At 34.1% G+C, this 22,071-nt stretch overlaps 1 protein-coding gene across 1 annotated transcript; it reads right to left on the reverse strand.

Annotated features, from left to right (window-relative positions):
- Positions 1 to 15,791: 15,791 nt before the first annotated feature.
- LOC136033232 (putative polypeptide N-acetylgalactosaminyltransferase 9) lies at positions 15,792 to 20,170 on the reverse strand. Its single transcript, XM_065713947.1, has one exon. It carries the CDS (start codon positions 19,786 to 19,788, stop codon positions 18,076 to 18,078), a length of 1,713 nt encoding a protein of 570 aa, XP_065570019.1. The 5' UTR covers positions 19,789 to 20,170; the 3' UTR covers positions 15,792 to 18,075.
- Between the last annotated feature and the right edge of the window lie 1,901 nt (positions 20,171 to 22,071).

Below are 22,071 nucleotides of genomic sequence, written 5' to 3' on the forward strand. Positions count from 1 at the left end.
TACAGTTCTCAAATACTCAAAGGATGTCGGACCGGGTACATTCACCAAAAGCAGGCGTAGAAAGAAGCATTCATGTTGATTGGGTTGACCGGTGTAGAGTCTTCCTATCGTGGTATCTTTGAAGATGGTAGGTTGGCCGTCGACTGACTTACCCTGTTTTCGACGTTCAAATACTTTATTTTTAGTATACCACGTGTAATACGAAGGCACTTCAGTATACAGCAGTTTTTTTTGCAAAAGAATCATTTTTGCAAAGCGAAAAAAAAGCTGTTAATTTTGTATCCGGTGGATTCAGGGCTCTTTGTTGCACGTTGGTTTCCGAGAAATAAACACGTTGACCATTCTGTAAATGTACCGCTAAGTGAACAACAGCTGGACTACGTTCATGTATCGGAAATGAAAGAATTCGCCAAACAGCTTCATTACTGCTTATGTATCTTCCAGCCTGATATTGTACGATTTCGTCGAAATCTTTGATTTTGCGCTGCAAGCCAAAAACTGCCATGTCACTGCCTTTGTTGACGTATTTACATATGTATTTGATTGCCTTTGCGGAGTTACAGTATTCAACGTTTATGTGTGCATTAAATGTTTTTGATAATAATGGGGAATATGGAACAACCCACTGGTTATCTACTTCGATGGTGGTACCGTTGCCATTGTAGGTTCTTCAGTCATTTTACAATTAGAAATTTCTCTTTCAACGGTCTTCTTACAATTAAAAATTTGTCTTTGAACGATATTCTTAAATACCTGTGTCCTGGTCGTCATTTATATTCCCTGTGTCCCGGTCGTCATTTGTGTCCCGGTATCCCAGTCTGTAATTTCTCTTTGAGTGTCCCGGTCGTTATATATATTCCCTCTGTCCCGGTCAGTTTTTTACATTTTTTCTTTTTTCAGTTTTCTTTTTCTTCTTTATTTTTCAGCTTCACTATGAAATACATATCGCCGAAACTTTGTTTTTTTAACTAAAATCTGGTAGGCATTGATGACCTTATCCAAGTCAAAATCCCAAACCCAATCATCATCGCTATTATTTTCAGTTTTGATATGTTTTGACTCTCGCTGTCCAGGTGGATCTTCATCTAACTGCGCGGTTTTGCGTTCTTTAGCCTCAAGCCTGTTTCCTTGCTGTTCTTTTGATTCCTCGGCACGCTTTCTTTTCTGACTTTCTCTATCAGCAGCAAGTATATATCTATATATATAAAAATAAGTTGTCTGTGGATCTGTGGATCGTGGATCAGGTGACGTCACCTGAAAAAACTGGATCAGGTGACGTCAAAACTGAAAAAACTAAAAAAAAGGCAAAAAACTACAAAAAAAACTAAAAACTAATAAAAAAAATAAAAAGCTAAAAAACTAAAAAAAACTAAAAAAAGGCAAAAACTAAAAAAAACTAAAAACTAATAAAAAAGCTAAAAAACTAAAAAAACTAAAAAAAAGGCAAAAACTACAAAAAAAAACTAAAAACTAATAAAAAAATAAAAAAGCTAAAAAAACCAAAAAAAATAAAAAAACTAAAAAAAGGTAAAAAACTAAAAAAACTAAAAACTAAAAAAAACTAAAAAAAAGGAAAAAAACTGAAAAATAAGCTAAAATAAAGGTAAAAACCAATAAAAACTAAAAAAAAAAACTGAAAAAACTAATGGATCTGTGGATCAGATGACGTCAAAACTGAAAAAAACTAAAAAAAGGCAAAAACTAAAAAAAAACTAAAAACTAATAAAAAAAATAAAAAAGCTAAAAACTAAAAAAACTAAAAAAAGGCAAAAACTACAAAAAAACTAAAAACTAATAAAAAAGCTAAAAAACTAAAAAAACTAAAAAAACTAAAAAAAGGTAAAAACTAAAAAAAACTAAAAACTAAAAAAAACTAAAAAAAAGGAAAAAACTGAAAAATAAGCTAAAATAAAGGTAAAAACCAATAAAAAACTAAAAAAAAAACTGAAAAAACTAAAAAAAGGCAAAAACTACAAAAAAAAAACTAAAAAACTAATAAAAAAAGTAAAAAAGCTAAAAAACTAAAAAAAACTAAAAAAACTAAAAAAGGTAAAAAACTAAAAAAAATAAAAAATAAAAAAAAACTAAAAAAAAGGAAAAAACTGAAAAATAAGCTAAAATAAAGGTAAAAACCAATAAAAAACTAAAAAGAAAAAAAGGAAAAAACTAAAAAAAATTTTCATATAAAAAACTAAAAAAAACTAAAAAAGGTAAAAACTAAAAGAACTAAAAAAGAAAAAAATAAATGACGACACTCAAAGAGAAAGCGACCAGGACAAAAGGAATGTTCGATTAGCAATCAACAAAGCACCGGGACACAGGGAGTATAAATGACGACCAGGACATAAGTAAAAAAAAAACTAACAAAACTAAAAAGAAGGTAAAAACTACAAAAAAACTAAAAAGAAAAAAAAAACTAAAAACTAATAAAAAAACTAAAAAATCTAAAAATCTAAATAAACTAAAAAAGAAAAAAAAAAAGGAAAAAAATAAAGGAGAAAAACAAAACTAAAAAACGAATGTATATACAGACCGGGACACCGGGATACAAATGACGACCGGGACACAGGGAATATAAATGACGACCGGGACACAGGGACACAACTACAACGGGACACCGGGGGAAACAGGGGGATATAAATGACGACCGGGACACCGGGACAGGGAATGGTCGATTAGCAATCACCATCAACAAAGCTCAAGGGCAATCATTAGAATCATGAGGTATAGATCTGATACAGATTGTTTTCCCATGGACCATTATATGTTGCATGTTCAAGAGTCGGTAAACCTGACAATCTATTTATATGCAAAGACAATGGGACAGCAAAGAATGTTGTATATTCGCAAGTTTTACGTAGTTAAAAACCATATATATATATATATATATATATATATATATATATATATATATATATATATATATATATATATATATATATATATATTATATATATATATATATATATATATATATATATATATATATATATATATATCTATCTATATTCACATGTGGGACATAGGGACACAACTACAATGGCGCGTAACTATTATGGCGCGTAACGACTTACGCGCGCGGGGGGGCTTGGGGGGGGGCGAAGCGCCCCACCAACTAGGTGTTGGGGTGGCGCGAAGCGCCACCCCAACAGCTAGTATATATATATAATATATATATATTTATATATATATATATTTAAATATATATATATATATATATATATATATATATATATATATATATATATAAATATATATATATATATATATATATATATATATATATATATATATATATATATATATATAAATAAGTTGTCTGTCTGTCTGTGGATCAGGTGACGTCATGTTTCTGTGTCGGCTGACGTCATGAAATTAGTTGTCAGGTGACGTCATGTTTCTGTGTCGGCTGACGTCATGAAATTAGTTGTCGTCATTTTTGCTTTGACGGTGACGTCATTCAAGATATTTAAGACATGTGTTCACGTAGAAATCTATTAATGTTTAAGTTTACAATGACTGATGAACTAACCATGGCAAAAGCCGAAGAAGATGCTCAAAGAGTCTATGCCAAAAAACTTGCTGCTGATAGAGAAAGTCAGAAAAGAAAGCGTGCCGAGGAATCAAAAGAACAGCAAGGAAACAGGCTTGAGGCTAAAGAACGCAAAACCGCGCAGTTAGATGAAGATCCACCTGGACAGCGAGAGTCAAAACATATACTACTACTACTACTACTAATAACTCACTGCAGCACCAAGCCGCCTGAGGCCAACACAGCTACGCACGCTCCTCCTCCAACCTAATCTATTTAAAGCCTCCCTCTTTACACCCTCCCAGGAAGTTCCCATTTCCTTTAAATCCTTATTTATGACATCCTCCCAACCCAGACAAGGACGACCTGCTTTCCGTGTAGCCCCAGACGGTTGGCCAAAAAGGACAATCTTCGGTAATCTGTCATCCTTCATCCGTAGAACGTGGCCTAGCCATCTCAACCTTTCTTTCATTATAGCCCCAGAAAGCGGGATTGAACCACCCTTTTCGTACAACCTACTGTTTGAAATACGGTCAGTCAGCCGGGTACCCAGAACAATCCGTAGGCAATTTCTCTGGAAAACATCTAGTAAATTTTCATCTGCTTTTCGGAGTGTCCATGCTTCAGAGCCATCATTTGACCATTGTCATCACTGTAGCTTCCAATATTCTAATCTTAGTTTGTAGGCTTATCTTTCTATTCTTCCAAACTTTTTTTAACTGTGAAAAAACACCCTGAGCTTTAGCTATTCTACTTTTAACATCTTCACTGCTCCCACCATCTTTACTAATAATACTACCAAGGTAACTGAAGCTCCCAACCTGATCAATCTTTTCGTTACCTAAGGTCACCTGTTCATCTTCACTTATTCCTAATCTTAGTGACTTAGTCTTCTTAACATTAATTTTCAAGCCTATTTTAGCACCCTGAACTCGTAAAACCTCTAAAAATTCATTCATTTTGCTCACACATTCATCTAATATGCTTAAATCATCAGCATAATCTAAGTCCAGGAGCGTTCTTCCTCCCCATTTGATTCCATGGTCTCCAATTGCCTTTCCTGTGCTCCTTAAGACGAAGTCCATCAAAATGATCCATATAAAGGGGGATAGAACACAACCCTGCTTAACTCCTGATTTAATACAAAACCAGTTGCTAACCTCATTTCCTACCTTAACCGCAGCAGTATTATTCTCGTACATAGCGCAAATCACTTTAATGTATTTTTCTGGTATACCATATAACGATAAGACCTTTGTTAACGCTGTTCTATCAACAGAATCGAAAGCTTGCTCATAATCGATAAAACTAAGGACCAAAGGTGTTTGACAAACGAAGGGACTTCTCAATTATTAACCTAAGAGTGAAAACATGGTCGACACATCCTCTACCTTTTCTAAAACCGCATTGTTCTTCCCTTAAAACTTTGTCTACAGCATGTCTCAATCTAAAAAGTATCATATTACTCAGTAATTTGCTACCTACAGAGACCAGACTAATGCCTCGATAATTCCGACATTCACTCTTGTCACCTTTCTTATACAGTGGTTTAATTAAGGTTTCCTAAAATCATTGGGTACTTCCCCTTTTCAAAAATCATGTTCATAATCTTCAGTAGCTTATTCCTAACCTCAGAGCCACCATATTTAAGGAACTCATTAATCATACTATCAGCACCTGGGGCCTTATTATTTTTTAATCCTTCTAGTACTGTCGCTAATTCTTCCTCACTAAACAAATCTTCCTTCAAATCCAAGGTATCACAAACTTTTTCGTTTTCATCTATATCTTTTCCTGCAACTGTATCTCGGTTTAGCACATTCTCAAAATGTTCCACCCATCTTTCTTTAACTTTTTCCTTATCACTAATTGTGACCCCATTTCTATCTTTAACTGGGACTAGTCCGGATCGGCTACTCCCTTTCAATTTATTAACATGCCAGTAAAATATTTTACTATTATGCCGTCTAGCCGCATCTTCCAGATCATCAGCAATTTTATCCATCGCCTCCATTTCACATCTCCTTAGTTCATATTTTAATGCTTTCTCCACTTTCTTTACATTCCTTTTGTTTTCATACGACCTATCGCTCAGATAATTCTTATACAAACCCCTTCTACTCTCTATTAAACCTAAAGCTTTTTCACTAATATTCCTAGTTGCTGTCTTAGCACTCTTCCCTAGGACACCATCAGCAACTTCACAAATTGTTTTTCTGAAATTCTTCCATCCATCTTCCACATTGTCAAATTTTAAACCCTCAAGTTTAGTACTCAACTGTTCCTGGAATTTTTTTCTCAAATTTTCATCCTGAAGTCTACCAACATCATAACTTCCCGGGAGGGAGTTACTCTTCCGAAATTTCAGCTTTAAATTAACCTTAGACACTACTAGATGGTGATCTAGTAGTGCAAAATAATAGTATGCAAAAGCCTATAGCCATTACTGATTTCTTTTCCTACACCAAAATTACCTAGGCTAGGATACCATCTATCCCTATTTCTACCAACCTGGGCATTAAAATCTCCTAGCAAAAACACCATATTTCTACCTGGTACCCTGTCTATTTGCTCCTGTAACTGTAAGTAAAATTCATCTGAGTCACTAGTATCTCCATCAGTTGGTTCAATGGGGGCATATACTACTATAACTGATACCCTAAACTTTTTAGTCATAAAATGAGCAATTAGTATTCTATTATTAATACCTTCCCAGCCTAAACAAGACTTAGCAGCTTCCTTATTCATCATGAGCCCTACTCCCTGTCTATGTACCCCATCCTTCCTTCCTGAGTAAACAAATTCTATGTCACCTAATTTCATGCTTCCTACCCCTGGGATATGAGTTTCTGAAACTCCTAATAAATCCAGTTCAAACCGTCTGAATTCGTCAGTCAAAATGTCGATGCGATAGTCATTTTTTAACGTCCTAACATTCCAAGTTCCAATTTTCATGTTCTTTAAATCTTTGAAATTATTTTGGCCTCAAGAAAAGCAGTGATCCCGGATACCAGTGCAGGATGGGGACCAACATATCTTCTCAAGTCTACACCGAGTCAAAACATATCAAAACTGAAAATGATCGCGATGATGATTGGGTTTGGGATTTTGACTTTGATAAGGTCATCAATGCCTACCAGATTTTAGTTAAAAAAAAACAAAGGTTCGGCGATATGTATTTCATAGTGAAGCTGAAAAATAAAGAAGAAAAAGAAAACTGAAAAAAGGAAAAATGTAAAAAACATGACGACCGGGACACAGGGAATATAAATGACGATCAGGACACGCTGAAAAATAAAGAAGAAAAAGAAAACTGAAAAAAGAAAAAATGTAAAAAACTAAAAATACTAAAAAGAAAAAACACTCAAAGAGAAATTACAGACCGGGACAGAGGAAATATAAATAACGACGGGGACACTCAAAGAGAAATTACAGACTGGGATATATATATATATATATATATATATATATATATATATATATATATATATATATATATATATATATATATATATATATACTAGCTGTTGGGGTGGCGCTTCGCGCCACCCCAACACCTAGTTGGTGGGGGCGCTTCGCGCCCCCCCAAGCCCCCCCGCGCGCGTAAGTCGTTACGTGCCATATTAGTTACGCGCCATTGTGGTTGTGTCCCTATGTCCCACCTGTGAATATAGATAGATATATATATATATATATATATATATATATATATATATATATATATATATATATATATATATATATATATATGTTTTTTAACTACGTAAAACTTGCGAATATACAACATTCTTTGCTGTCCCATTGTCAGTGCATATAAATAGATTTTCAGGTTTACCGACTCTTGAACATGCAACATATAATGGTCCATGGGAAAAAATCCATATTCAGATCTATACCTCATGATTCTAATGATTGCCCTTGAGCTTTGTTGATGGTGATTGCTAATCGACCATTCCCTGAGTCGCCATCGTCATTTATATATCCCCCTGTGCACCCCGGCGTCCCCTTTGTAGTTATGTCCCTGTGTCCCGGTCGTCATTTATATTCCCTGTGTCCCGGTCGTCATTTGTGTCCCGGTGTTCCAGTCTGTGATTTCTCTTTGAGTGTCCCGGGCGTCATTTATATTCCTTGTGTCCCCGGTGTCCCGGTCGTCATTTATATCCCCCTGTGCCCCCCGGCGTCCCATTGTAGTTGTGTCCCTGTGTCCCGGTCGTCATTTATATTCCCTGTGTCCCGGTCGTCATTTGTATCCCGGTGTCCCGGTCTGTATATACATTCGTTTTTTAGTTTTGTTTTTCTCCTTTATTTTTTTCCTTTTTTCTTTTTTTTCTTTTTTAGTTTATTTAGATTTTTAGATTTTTTAGTTTTTTTATTAGTTTTAGTTTTTTGTAGTTTTTACCATTTTTTTAGTTTTTTTTTTTACTTATGTCCTGGTCGTCATTTATACTCCCTGTGTCCCGGTCGTCATTTGTGTCTCGGTGCTTTGTTGATTGCTAATTTATATTATATTTATATTTATATTTTTTATATTTATTAATATTTTTTTAGTTTTCTTTTTTCTCTTATTTTTCAGTTTTTTCCTTTTTTTTTAGTTTTTTCTTTTTAGTTTTTAGTTTTTTTTTGTTTTTTACCTTTTTTTAGTTTTTTTAGTTTTTTAGCTTTTTTAGATTTTTTATTAGTTTTTAGTTTTTTTTGTAGTTTTTGCCTTTTTTTAGTTTTTTTCAGTTTTTTTTAGTTTTTAGTTTTTTTACCTTTTTTTAGTTTTTTTTTGTTTTTTAGCTTTTTTAGTTTTTTTTCTTTTTAGTTTTTTTTGTAGTTTTTACCTTTTTTAGTTTTTTTCTTCTTTTGTATTAGTGTGAAATAATTCAGACGTCATATGCGGACAAACACGATGTCACTCGACAGACAGACAGACAGACATAACCCACAAACAACTTATTTTTATATATACTAGCTGTTGGGGTGGCGCTTCGCGCCACCCCAACACCTAGTTGGTGGGGGCGCTTCGCGCCCCCCCCCAAGCCCCCCCGCGCGCGTAAGTCGTTACGCGCCATAATAGTTACGCGCCATTGTAGTTGTGTCCCTATGTCCCACCTGTGAATATAGATATATATATATATATATGGTTTTAACTACGTAAAACTTGCGAATATACAACATTCTTTGCTGTCCCATTGTCTTTGCATATAAATAGATTGTCAGGTTATCCCCTGTTTCCCCCGGTGTCCCCGTTGTAGTTGTGTCCCTGTGTCCCGGTCGTCATTTATATTCCCTGTGTCCCGGGTCCCGGTCATCATTTGTATCCCGGTGTCCCGGTCTGTATATACATTCGTTTTTTAGTTTTGTTTTTCTCCTTTATTTTTTTCCTTTTTTTTTCTTTTTTAGCTTATTTAGATTTTTAGATTTTTTAGTTTTTTTTATTAGTTTTTAGTTTTTATTTCTTTTTAGTTTTTTTGTCCCGGTCGTCATTTATATCCCCCTGTTTCCCCGGTGTCCCGTTGTAGTTGTGTCCCTGTGTCCGGTCGTTATTTATATTCCCTGTGTCCCGGTCGTCATTTGTATCCCGGTGTACCGGTCTGTATATACATTCGTTTTTTTAGTTTTGTTTTTCTCCTTTATTTTTTTCCTTTTTTTTTCTTTTTTAGTTTATTTAGATTTTTAGATTTTTTAGTTTTTTTATTAGTTTTTAGTTTTTTTTCTTTTAGTTTTTTTGTAGTTTTTACCTTCTTTTTAGTTTTGTTAATTTTTTTTTTACTTGTGTCCTGGTCGTCATTTATACTCCCTGTGTCCCGGTGCTTTGTTGATTGCTAATCGAACATTCCTTTTGTCCTGGTCGCTTTCTCTTTGAGTGTCGTCATTTATTTTTTTCTTTTTTAGTTCTTTTAGTTTTTACCTTTTTTAGTTTTTTTTTAGTTTTTAGTTTTTTTAGTTTTTTACCTTTTTTTAGTTTTTTTAGTTTTTTAGCTTTTTTATTTTTTTTATTAGTTTTTAGTTTTTTTTGTAGTTTTTGCCTTTTTTTTTAGTTTTTTGTCCTGGTCGCTTTCTCTTTGAGTGTCGTCTTTATTAGTTTTTTCCTTTTTTTTTTTAGTTTTTTATTGGTTTTTACCTTTATTTTAGCTTATTTTTCAGTTTTTTCCTTTTTTTTTAGTTTTTTTTTATTTTTTATTTTTTTTAGTTTTTTACCTTTTTTTAGTTTTTTTAGTTTTTTTAGTTTTTTAGCTTTTTTACTTTTTTTATTAGTTTTTAGTTTTTTTTGTAGTTTTTGCCTTTTTTAGTTTTTTCAGTTTTTTTTTTAGTTTTTTATTGGTTTTTACCTTTATAGTTTTTTTAGTTTTTTAGCTTTTTTATTTTTTTTATTAGTTTTTAGTTTTTTTTGTAGTTTTTGCCTTTTTTTAGTTTTTTCAGTTTTGACGTCACCTAATCCAGTTTTTTCAGGTGACGTCACCTGACACATCCATCCACACATCCATCCACACATCCATCCACAGACAACTTATTTTTATATATATAGATTTATTCATATTTTTTTAGTTTTCTTTTCTCTTTTATTTTTCAGTTTTTTCCTTTTTTTAGTTTTTTTCTTTTTTAGTTTTTAGTTTTTTTAGTTTTTTACCTTTTTTTATTAGTTTTTATTTTTTTTGTAGTTTTTGCCTTTTTTTATTTTTTTCAGTTTTTTTTAGTTATTAGATTTTTACCTTTTTTTAGTTATTTTAGTTTTTTAGCTTTTTTAGTTTTTTTTCTTTTTAGTTTTTTTTGTAGTTTTTACCTTTTTTAGTTTTTTTCTTCTTTTGTATTAGTGTGAAATAATTCAGACGTCATATGCGGATAAACATGACGTCACCTGATCCACGATCCACAGATCCACAGACAACTTATTTTTATACATATAGAAGATATATATATATATATATATATATATATATATATATATATATATATATATATATATATATATATATATATATATATATATATATATATATATATATATATATATATATATATATATATATATCTTCTATATATATAAAAATAAGTTGTCTGTCTCTGTAACGATGACTCTGGTCAAACATTTTCAGATCAATTGCTGGCAATTGGAAACGGAAAGCTCCCAGTAGTGGGAAATTCGCAATTTTTACGTAGTTTGAAACACATATATAAATCTATCTATATTCACAGGTGGGACACAGGGACACAACTACAATGGCGCGTAACTAATATGGCGCGTAACGACTTACGCGCGCGGGGGGTTTGGGGGGCGCGAAGCACCCCACCAACTAGGTGTTGGGGTGGCGCGAAGCGCCACCCCAACAGCTAGTCTTCTATATATATAAAAATAAGTTGTCTGTCTGTCTGTGGATCAGGTGACGTCATGTTTCTGTGTCGGCTGACGTCATGAAATTAGTTGTCATTTTTGTTATGACGATGACGTCATTAAAGATATTTAAGACATATATGTTCACGTAGAAATCTATTAATGTTTAAGTTTAAAATGACTGATGAACTTACAATGGCAAAAGCCGATGGAGATGCTCAAAGAGTCTATGCCAAAAAACTTGCAAATGATAGAGAAAGTCAGAAAAGAAAGCGTGACGAGGAATCAAAAGAACAGCAAGGAAACAGGCTTGAGGCTAAAGAACGCAAAACCGCGCAGTTAGATGAAGATCCACCTGGACAGCGAGAGTCGAAACATATCAAAACTGAAAATGATAGCGATGATGATTGGGTTTGGGATTTTGACTTGGATAAGGTCATCAATGCCTACCAGATTTTAGTTAAAAAAAAACAAAGGTTCGGCGATATGTATTTCATAGTGAAGCTGAAAAACAAAGAAGAAAAAGAAAACTGAAAAAGAAAAAATGTAAAAAACATGACGACCGGGACACAGGGAATATAAATGACGACCAGGACACGCTGAAAAATAAAGAAGAAAAAGAAAACTGAAAAAAGAAAAAATGTAAAAAACTAAAAAATACTAAAAAGAAAAAACACTCAAAGAGAAATTACAGACCGGGACAGAGGGAATATAAATAACGACTGGGACACTCAAAGAGAAATTACAGACTGGGATACCGGGACACAAATGACGACCGGGACACAGGGAATATAAATGACGACCAGGACACAGGTATTTAAGAATATCGTTCAAAGACAAATTTTTAATTGTAAGAAGACCGTTGAAAGAGAAATTTCTAATTGTAAAATGACTGAAGAACCTACAATGGCAACACCCGAGGAAGCTGCTCAAAACAAATGTATTCAAGCCGAAGTAGCTGAGTTGGTAAAGCGTTATGTTTCAGGTTCTAGGTCCGAGAGGCTCCAGGTTTGAACCTTGGCTTTAGCATTAATACAAAAGAAGAAAAAAAGAAAAAAACTAAAAAAGGTAAAAACTACAAAAAAACTAAAAAGAAAATATATATATATATATATATATATATATATATATATATATATATATATATATATATATATATATATATATATATATATATATATATATATATATATATATATATCTTCTATATATATAAAAATAAGTTGTCTGTCTCTGTAACGATGACTCTGGTCAAACATTTTCAGATCAATTGCTGGCAATTGGAAACGGAAAGCTCCCAGTAGTGGGAAATTCGCAATTTTTACGTAGTTTGAAACACATATATAAATCTATCTATATTCACAGGTGGGACACAGGGACACAACTACAATGGCGCGTAACTAATATGGCGCGTATTGACTTACGCGCGCGGGGGGCCTTGGGGGGGCGCGAAGCGCCCCACCAACTAGGTGTTGGGGTGGCGCGAAGCGCCACCCCAACAGCTAGTATATATATATATATATATATATATATATATATATATATATATATATATATATATATATATATATATATATATATATATATATATATATATATAAATATATATATATATATATATATATATATATATACTAGCTGTTGGGGTGGCGCTTCGCGCCACCCCAACACCTAGTTGGTATATATATATATATATATATATATATAAATATATATATATATATATATATATATATATATATATATATATAAATATACATATATATATATTAATATATATATATATATACTAGCTGTTGGGGTGGCGCGAAGCGCCACCCCAACACCTAGTTGGAGGGGGCGCTTTGCGCCCCCCCCCCCCCAAGCCCCCCCGCGCGCGTAAGTCGTTACGCGCCATATTAGTTACGCGCCATTGTAGTTGTGTCCCTATATCCCACCTGTGAATATATATATATATATATATATATATATATATATATATATATATATATATATATATATATATATATATATATATATATATATATATATATATATATATATATATATATATATATATATGTGTGTGTTTTTAACTACGTAAAACTTGCGAATATACAACATTCTTTGCTGTCCCATTGTCTGTGCATATAAATAGATTGTCAGGTTTACCGACTCTTGAACATGCAACATATAATGGTCCATGGGAAAACTATCCGTATTCAGATCTATACCTCATGATTCTAATGATTGCCCTTGAGCTTTGTTGATGGTGATTGCTAATCGACCATTCCCTGTGTCGCTATCGTCATTTATATATCCCCCTGTGCCCCCCCGGCGTCCCCTTTGTAGTTTTGTCCCTGTGTCCCGGTCGTCATTTATATTCCCTGTGTCCCGGTCGTCATTTGTGTCCCGGTGTCCCAGTCTGTGATTTCTCTTTGAGTGTCCCGGGCGTCATTTATATTCCTTGTGTCCCGGTCGTCATTTATATCCCCCTGTTCCCCCTGGCGTCCCCGTTGTAGTTGTGTCCCTGTGTCCCGGTCGTCATTTATATTCCCTGTGTCCCGGTCGTCATTTGTATCCCAGTGTCCCGGTCTGTATATACATTCGTTTTTTAGTTTTGTTTTTCTCCTTTATTTTTCATTTTTTTCCTTTTTTATTTTTTTTCTTTTTTAGTTTTTTTAGTTTTTTTATTAGTTTTTAGTTTTTTTTTCTTTTTAGTTTTTTTTGTAGTTTTTACCTTTTTTTTAGTTTTTTTAGTTTTTTTTTTACTTATGTCCTGGTTGTCATTTGTGTCCCGGTGCTTTGTTGATTGCTAATCGAACATTCCTTTTGTTCTGGTCGCTTTCTCTTTGAGTGTCCTCATTTATATTCCCTATGTGCCGGTGTCCCGGTCGTCATTTGTGTCCCGATGTCCCAGTCTGTAATTTCGTCAGTTGAAAACATGACGTCAGTCGACACACAAACATAACGTCACCCGACAGACAGACCCACACACACAGAGACAACTTATTTTTATATATATAGATTGTTCTGAGTTTTCATCCGTCACGATGTCTAAGATTGAAAAGGATAAAGTTCAACTGGATGCAAAGTCAATTTAGTCCCTTCTTTCGATACTTCTGTGTTGCTGTTAGATTGTCAGGTTTACCGACTCTTGAACATGCAACATATAATTGTCCATGGGAAAAACAATCCATATTCAGATCTATACCTCATGATTCTAATGATTGCAATTGACCTTTGTTGATGGTGATTGCTAATCGAACATTGCTTGTGTCCCCGTCGTCATTTATATATCCCCCCTGTGCCCCCGGCGTCACCGTTGTAGTTGTGTCCCTGCGTCCCGGTCGTCATTTATATTCCCTGTGTCCCGGTCGTCATCCCGGTGTCTCGGTCGTCATTTGTGCCCCGATGTCCAGGTCTGTATATACATTCGTTTTTGAATTGGTATATGATGAAATAAATTTTTAATTTTTTCCCTTTTTTCTTTTTAGTTTTTTTATTGGTTTTTACCTTTTTTTAGGTTTTTTAGTTGTTTTCTTTTTTCTTTTTAGTTTTTTTTGAAGTTTTTATCTTTTTAGTTTTTTTATTTTTATTTATATTTTTTTAATTTTCTTTTTCTACTTTATTTTTCAGTTATTTTCCTTGTTTTTGAATTGGTATATGATAAAATAATTCAGACGTCATATTATATGATGAAAATTTTTTTTAGTTTTTTTCCTTTTTTTCTTTTTCGTTTTTTTATTGGTTTTTACCCTTTTTTTTAGCTTTTTTAGTTTTTTTTCGTTTTTTCTTTTTAGTTTTTTTTGTAGTTTTTATCTTTTTTAGTTTTTTTTATTTTTATTTATATTTTTTTAGTTTTCTTTTTCTCTTTTATTTTTCAGTTTTTTCCTTTTTTTTAGCTTTTTGTTTTTTAGTTTTTAGTTTTTTTTTATTTTTTACCTTTTTTTTACTTTTTTTAGTTTTTTTAGTTTTTTAGCTTTTTTAGTTTTTTATTAGTTTTTAGTTTTTTTTTGTAGTTTTTGCCTTTTTTTTAGTTTTTTCAGTTTTTTTAGTTTTTAGTTTTTTACCTTTTTTTAGTTTTTTTTAGTTTTTTAGCTTTTTTGTTTTTTTTTCTTTTTTGTTTTTTTTTGTAGTTTTTACCTTTTTTAGTTTTTTTTTCTTCTTTTGTATTAGTGTGAAATAATTCAGACGTCATATGCGGACAAACACGACGTCACTCGACAGACAGACATAACCCACAAACAACTTATTTTTATATATATAGATATATAGCGCTTCGCGCCACCCCAACACCTAGTTGGTGGGGGCGCTTCGCCCCCCCCCCCCCCCCCCCAAGCCCCCCCGCGTGCGTAAGTCGTTACGCGCCATATTAGTTACGCGCCATTGTAGTTGTGTCCCTATGTCCCACCTGTGAATATAGATAGATATATATATATATATTTATATATATGTTTTTAACTACGTAAAACTTGCGAATATACAACATTCTTTGCTGTCCCATTGTCTGTGCATATAAATAGATTGTCAGGTTTACCGACTCTTGAACATGCAACATATAATGGTCAATGGGAAAACAATCCGTATTCAGATCTATACCTCATGATTCTAATGATTGCCCTTGAGCTTTGTTGATGGTGATTGCTAATCGACAATTCCCTGAGTCGCCATCATCATTTATATATGGTGACTAGACTAGTTTATAAAACTAGTTTTTTTAGTTTTTTAGATGAAAATTTTTTTAGTTTTATTCCTTTTTTTCTTTTCAGTTTTTTATTGGTTTTTACCTTTTTTTTAGCTTTTTTAGTTTTTTTTCGTTTTTTCTTTTTACTTTTTTTTTTTGTTTTTTTCTTTTTTTTTTTTTTTTTTTTTTTTATTCTTAATTTTTTTTATTAGTTTTTAGTTTTTTTTTTGTAGTTTTTGCCTTTTTTAGTTTTTTCAGTTTTTTTTTTAGTTTTTAGATTTTTACCTTTTTTTAGCCTAACCAGGATTTGAACCTGGGACCTTCATTCTCCGTTCTGACACCCTCTCTCACCGAGTGACTACTCCAGCATGTTCATTTTGGTGTTTTAAATGGTATATTATTAACCAAATTAATGTGTTTTACAATATACTAAGCATCGTCATAACAAAAATGACGACAACTAATTTCATGACGTCAGTCAACACAGAAATTAAGTTCTGAAATTAAGTAATGAAATTAGTTGCTGTCATTTTTGCTTTGACGGTGACGTCATTCAAGTTATATAAGACATATGTTCACGTAGAAATCTATTAATGTTTAAGTTTACAACGACTGATGAAGATGCTCAAAGAGTCTATGCCAAAAAACTTGCTGCTGATAGAGAAAGTCAGAAAAGAAAGCGTGCCGAGGAACTATCAGCAGCAAGTTTTTTGGTATAGACTCTTTGAGCATCTTCATCAGTCATTGTAAACTTAAACATTAATAGATTTCTACGTGAACATATGTCTTATATAACTTGAATGACGTCACCGTCAAAGCAAAAATAACGACAACTAATTTCATGACGTCAGCCGACACAGAAACATGACCTCACCTGACATCTAATTTCATGACGTCAGCCGACACAGAAACATGACGTCACCTGATCCACAGATCCACAGACAGACAACTTATTTTTATATAGAGTATGCAAGGTATAGATTTAATTTTTTGACGATTTGTTCAAAAGGGGTAATACCAAAATCGGAGTACAAGTCCTGGGTGGGATATAGTCGGGGCAGCCGAAAAACTGCTTTGATGGCACGGTTTTGGGCAGATTTCAATTTATTGGTAACTGAAGGAAAAGTGTTGCCCCAAACAGATCCACAGTATGAGATATATGGGTAAATAAAAGAGTAATAAAGGGTGACAAGGATATCGGGAGGAAGAAAATAATTCGCACGATTAATCATACTTACCTGTCGCAAAATTATGGCTCTGATGTAGGATACGTATGTTGCAAATGATAGGGAGGAGTCTATGTGGACACCAAGAAACTTGGCAACTTCGACCTGTGGGAGGAGATTGGTAGAATATTTTAGGCCAAGTGCTTGCTGAGCTTCATTTTTTTTGTAAGGGGTTCGAAGTAATACAACCTGACTTTTCTTGATGTTAATGGTCATGCAGTTAAATAGACACCACTCCTGTACTCTATTCAGAAGGGTTTGAGTAGAGGCGACGACGGTTGGTAAATTAGGACCGGTGATGAAAAAGTTGCTATCGTCAGCAAAAAGTACTGGGTGCACTGATGGACCCAGGTCCGTAGCCAAATCATTAATATAAAGGAGAAAAAGTATTGGACCAAGAACAGAGCCTTGTGGGACGCCCCTTCGGACAGGTAGGGGATTTGAAGTCGACCCGCCCAGACTCACACTCTGTACTCTACCAGAGAGATAAGAGCCAAACCATGAGAAAGGAACTCCACGAATCCCTAAGTTGTTGAGTTTACTTAATAGAACACTGTGATCAACCATATCAAAGGCCTTAGGAAAGTCAAGAAATAAACCCAATACAGTATTTTTAAGGTCAAGTTGGGAACGTATAAACTGTGTGGCGTCTATTAGTGCATGAGCAGTTGAAAATTTGGAACGGAAGCCATATTGATGAGGAGAAATCAACGAATCTGAGGAATGAATCCCAAATAAAAAGGGAGAAAGACGTCGGAATATAATTCTCTCGAGCACTTTACATATAACTGGGAGAAGTGAGATTGGACGATAATTACTTATATCAGACGGATCGCCTTTTTTATGAATCGGGACAACAATTGCTGATTTAAATATTTCTGGAAAGACTCCATTGGTCATAGAAAGGTTTGCTATGTCCACAATGGGTTCACAAACATAGGAAGATACGGTCCTAAGAAGCTTATTACTTATGCCAAAGAAGTCAGGTGTACTACTATTAGAGAGACATTTGATAACTTGATGCACCTCTTTACGATCAGTTGGAGAGAAAAACATGGATCCAGGATTCTTGCTAGGTTGTACTGACTGGGAGAAGGAACAGGAGTTAGCATTTGGAATATTAGTGAAATAATTATTAAAAGCATCCGGTTCTGAACTTGGGTCAATTAATCTGCCACTGATGTCCTTAAGGTTAAGAGGTACAGATCTTGAATGTCTTTTTTTTTTTAAAAATTTCATTTATTGTTGACCAAATTTTTTGCAAGTTCCCTTTGCAATGAGAGATTTTTGAATATTCCTATTTGCACCTATTTGCAAATGAATTACAGTTAAAGCATCACTGTTCATTATTCAGAGGGAACCTCCACTTCAACCTAGGGTTACTCAGATCACATTCCTCCATCGTAATTTTTTTACTAGCTTCATCTATCCCAATGCACTGTCTGCTAAACACATGCACTAGAAATTGCATTTCTGGATCATATTCCCAAAATTGATTCCCCTTTAACCCATGGCATGGGTAAAGGAGCACATCGTTTCCGTCATAGTCTAAACAGTTTTCATCACGTCTTATCTCTCCTGTTCTGCTCAGCATCCAAAACTGGTTCCCCTCTTGATTATGACAGGGCCAAATGCCAACAGGCTTATGTAAGTCTTCATTTTGCGCTGCTGAGTCAATACAATAATTGGTACGTAAATTACGAATTTCGCCGGAACAAACAGCTTCCTCGGGAATAAATAATTCAGGGTAAATGTTTTCTAAATACCATTTAAAGGACTGACATTTCAGAGACTTCCTGAGAGCTTTTCTAGACGATACATCCCCATAATCGCCCTTGTCATAATTAATTCTCTTGTAATAGTTTTTAGCATAGTCATCTAACCAAACTTCCGCCAATCGAACATTATTTCTTTTTACAGAGTCTTTGTCACCTGGCCACTTTATTGGCGAATTTTTACGAAAAATGTGTCCAACACGTGAACAAGGTATTGTTTCGAGAGTTCCACCGCACATCCAAATTTTGAAAGACAGTTCTAAATTTTCAGCTCCCCAGTAATCAAATTCACTATCATAGATTCCAAGCTCTTCAAAAAACGACTTATCTATTGCAAATAACCCACCAGCCATAGCTGGACTATAAACTGGATCAGTATGATGACTCCTCCTTTGCAGTTCTCTATTAGGAATGGAGTGCCAGTGAAAAATCAAACCCCAATTAAAGCCCCCAACTTGAACTGTTGACAATTGATACTCAAACGTTTTATCATTGATTGGATCAATGACCGGAGTGACGACAGATGTGCGATTTTGAGCTATTCTGTCTAAAAGAGGCTCTAACCAGCCCTCTGTGCATTCACAATGAGAGTCAAGATAAGTGACAACCGGTGCTGTAGAATATTTTAAGCCCAGAAGTCTAGCGCGGATGAGTCCTTCTCTTTTAGATGCTCTCACTATCTTAACTTTAGGGTAACGTTGACTCATATAACCACTAAGAGGATCCTTTAAGTGTTCCATGTCAGAGAAGTCATCCACTAGGATTATCTCTTTAAGTAGATGCTCTGGCGATCGGTTGAGAACACTATGAACCGTTCTAAGCAGAACAGACCATGCCTCATTGTGAAAAATTATAATCACTGAGGTTTGCGGCAAGTTTCGTACATATCGATCCTTTTCCTTACATTTGTTGTCTCGAATATCAGGAAGACTTCTCTGTATTGAAATCATATCTGATACATATTCATTAAACTCGTGGTTTTTCCAACCTTTGTCTATTGAGATTTTCTGGTCACGCTCCACATCTTCTGGAAGAATTACAGGCCTACCAAGCTCACCAGGCTCTTGGAGATATTCCGGCGACCGTATGACCTTTATTCCTTCTTTATAACCGCTATCAATCTTATTTGTAATAGCTTTCCTATCTTCTGATATTATTTGATGAGATTCAAGCTGCTGAATTGAATTAAATGATAGCAAAAACAGAAAAATAACTAACACATTAACTGTTGAACATTTCAAAAATCTTACTGGTCTAAAAAAATAGCGAAACATTATGAGTCTTAAAACTTATTCGGGTTTTGTATTACACTCACATGCAAAATCAATCAGTCTTTCGAGCTCTTCTGCCATTTAAAAATAGCACGATCAAAATTTCCTCAAATTAATCAAGAATTTATAATTTGGATACGAATAAAATTATTTTGCATTTCTACTAGCCTTGAAGCAAGAATTATGAGCAAAAAATAAAGACCAAACATTCGTGCCCCTGTCTTTTTTGTTATTCTTTAATCAAATGACGCCAAATATTGCTCCGAGATGCAGCGTGGTTCCCATGCGCTGTGCATCCAAACAGATAAATTATATCTTTTACTAGCTAATAGGATGGCGCTTCGCGCCACCCCAACACCGAGGTGGTAGGGTGGCCCCCCAAGCACCCCCGCGCGAAAGTCGTTACGCGCCATTGCAGTTGTGTCCCTGTGCCCCACCTGTGAATATCTATATATATATAAAAATAAGTTGTCTGTGGATGGATGGATGGATGTGTCAGGTGACGTCACCTGAAAAAACTGGATTAGGTGACGTCAAAACTGAAAAAACTAAAAAAAGGCAAAAACTACAAAAAAAACTAAAAACTAATAAAAAAAATAAAAAAGCTAAAAAACTAAAAAAACTATAAAGGTAAAAACCAATAAAAAACTAAAAAAAAAAGTGAAAAAACTAAAAAAAGGCAAAAACTACAAAAAAAACTAAAAACTAATAAAAAAAGTAAAAAAGCTAAAAAACTAAAAAAACTAAAAAAACTAAAAAAAGGTAAAAAACTAAAAAAAATAAAAAATAAAAAAAATAAAAAATAAAAAAAAACTAAAAAAAAGGAAAAAACTGAAAAATAAGCTAAAATAAAGGTAAAAACCAATAAAAAACTAAAAAAAAAAGGAAAAAAACTAATAAATGACGACACTCAAAGAGAAAGCGACCAGGACATGTACACCGGGATACAAATGACGACCGGGACACAGGGAATATAAATAACGACCGGGACACAGGGACACAACTACAACGGGGACACCGGGGGAAACAGGGGGATATAAATGACGACCGGGACAAAAAAACTAAAAAGAAATAAAAACTAAAAACTAATAAAAAAAACTAAAAAATCTAAAAATCTAAATAAGCTAAAAAAGAAAAAAAAAGGAAAAAAATAAAGGAGAAAAACAAAACTAAAAAACGAATGTATATACAGACCGGGACACCGGGATACAAATGATGACCGGGACCCGGGACACAGGGAATATAAATGACGACCGGGACACAGGGACACAACTACAACGGGGACACCGGGGGAAACAGGGGGATGTAAATGACGACCGGGACACCGGGACAGGGAATGGTCGATTAGCAATCACCATCAACAAAGCTCAAGGGCAATCATTAGAATCATGAGGTATAGATCTGAATACAGATTGTTTTCCCATGGACCATTATATGTTGCATGTTCAAGAGTCGGTAAACCTGACAATCTATTTATATGCAAAGACAATGGGACAGCAAAGAATGTTGTATATTCGCAAGTTTTACGTAGTTAAAACCATATATATATATATATATCTATATTCACAGGTGGGACATAGGGACACAACTACAATGGCGCGTAACTATTATGGCGCGTAACGACTTACGCGCGCGGGGGGGCTTGGGGGGGGCGCGAAGCGCCCCCACCAACTAGGTGTTGGGGTGGCGCGAAGCGCCACCCCAACAGCTAGTATATATATATATATATATATATATATATATATATATATATATATATATATATATATATATATATATATATATATATACATATAAATGACGACTTGTACTTATTGACGACATGAATGCCTGTCCATGGATTATTCTTTATGGTTGATTGTGTGTGGCTATGCTGTTTGACCTATGTGATTGTATGGATGAGTAGGGTTAAGGCCTCATTCAAGTGCTGGTCTATATTAATCACTAATTTAGGAAAACAGTCTTCCTTTTCTCCTTCTGTCTCTCTTTTTTTTTTTTTTTTTTTTTTTGTGTTTGTGCTGTTGCATTGGTGATTTCTCTTTTCATGACATATATATATATATATATATATATATATATATATATATATATATATATATATATATATATATATATACTAGCTGTTGGGGCGGCGCTTCGCGCCACCCCAACACCTAGTTGGTGGGGGCGCTTCGCGCCCCCCCCAAGCCCCCCCGCGCGCGTAAGTCGTTACGCGCCATAATAGTTACGCGCCATTGTAGTTGTGTCCCTATGTCCCACCTGTGAATATAGATATATATATATATA

The sequence above is a fragment of the Artemia franciscana genome, chromosome 11 (assembly GCF_032884065.1).
Source record: "Artemia franciscana chromosome 11, ASM3288406v1, whole genome shotgun sequence".
Classification (NCBI taxonomy): domain Eukaryota; kingdom Metazoa; phylum Arthropoda; class Branchiopoda; order Anostraca; family Artemiidae; genus Artemia; species Artemia franciscana.

What these genes read in the sequence shown, in the direction of transcription:
- LOC136033232 (XM_065713947.1), bottom strand. Translation starts at nt 19,788, where the DNA reads ATGTTTCGCTATTTTTTTAGACCAGTAAGATTTTTGAAATGTTCAACA.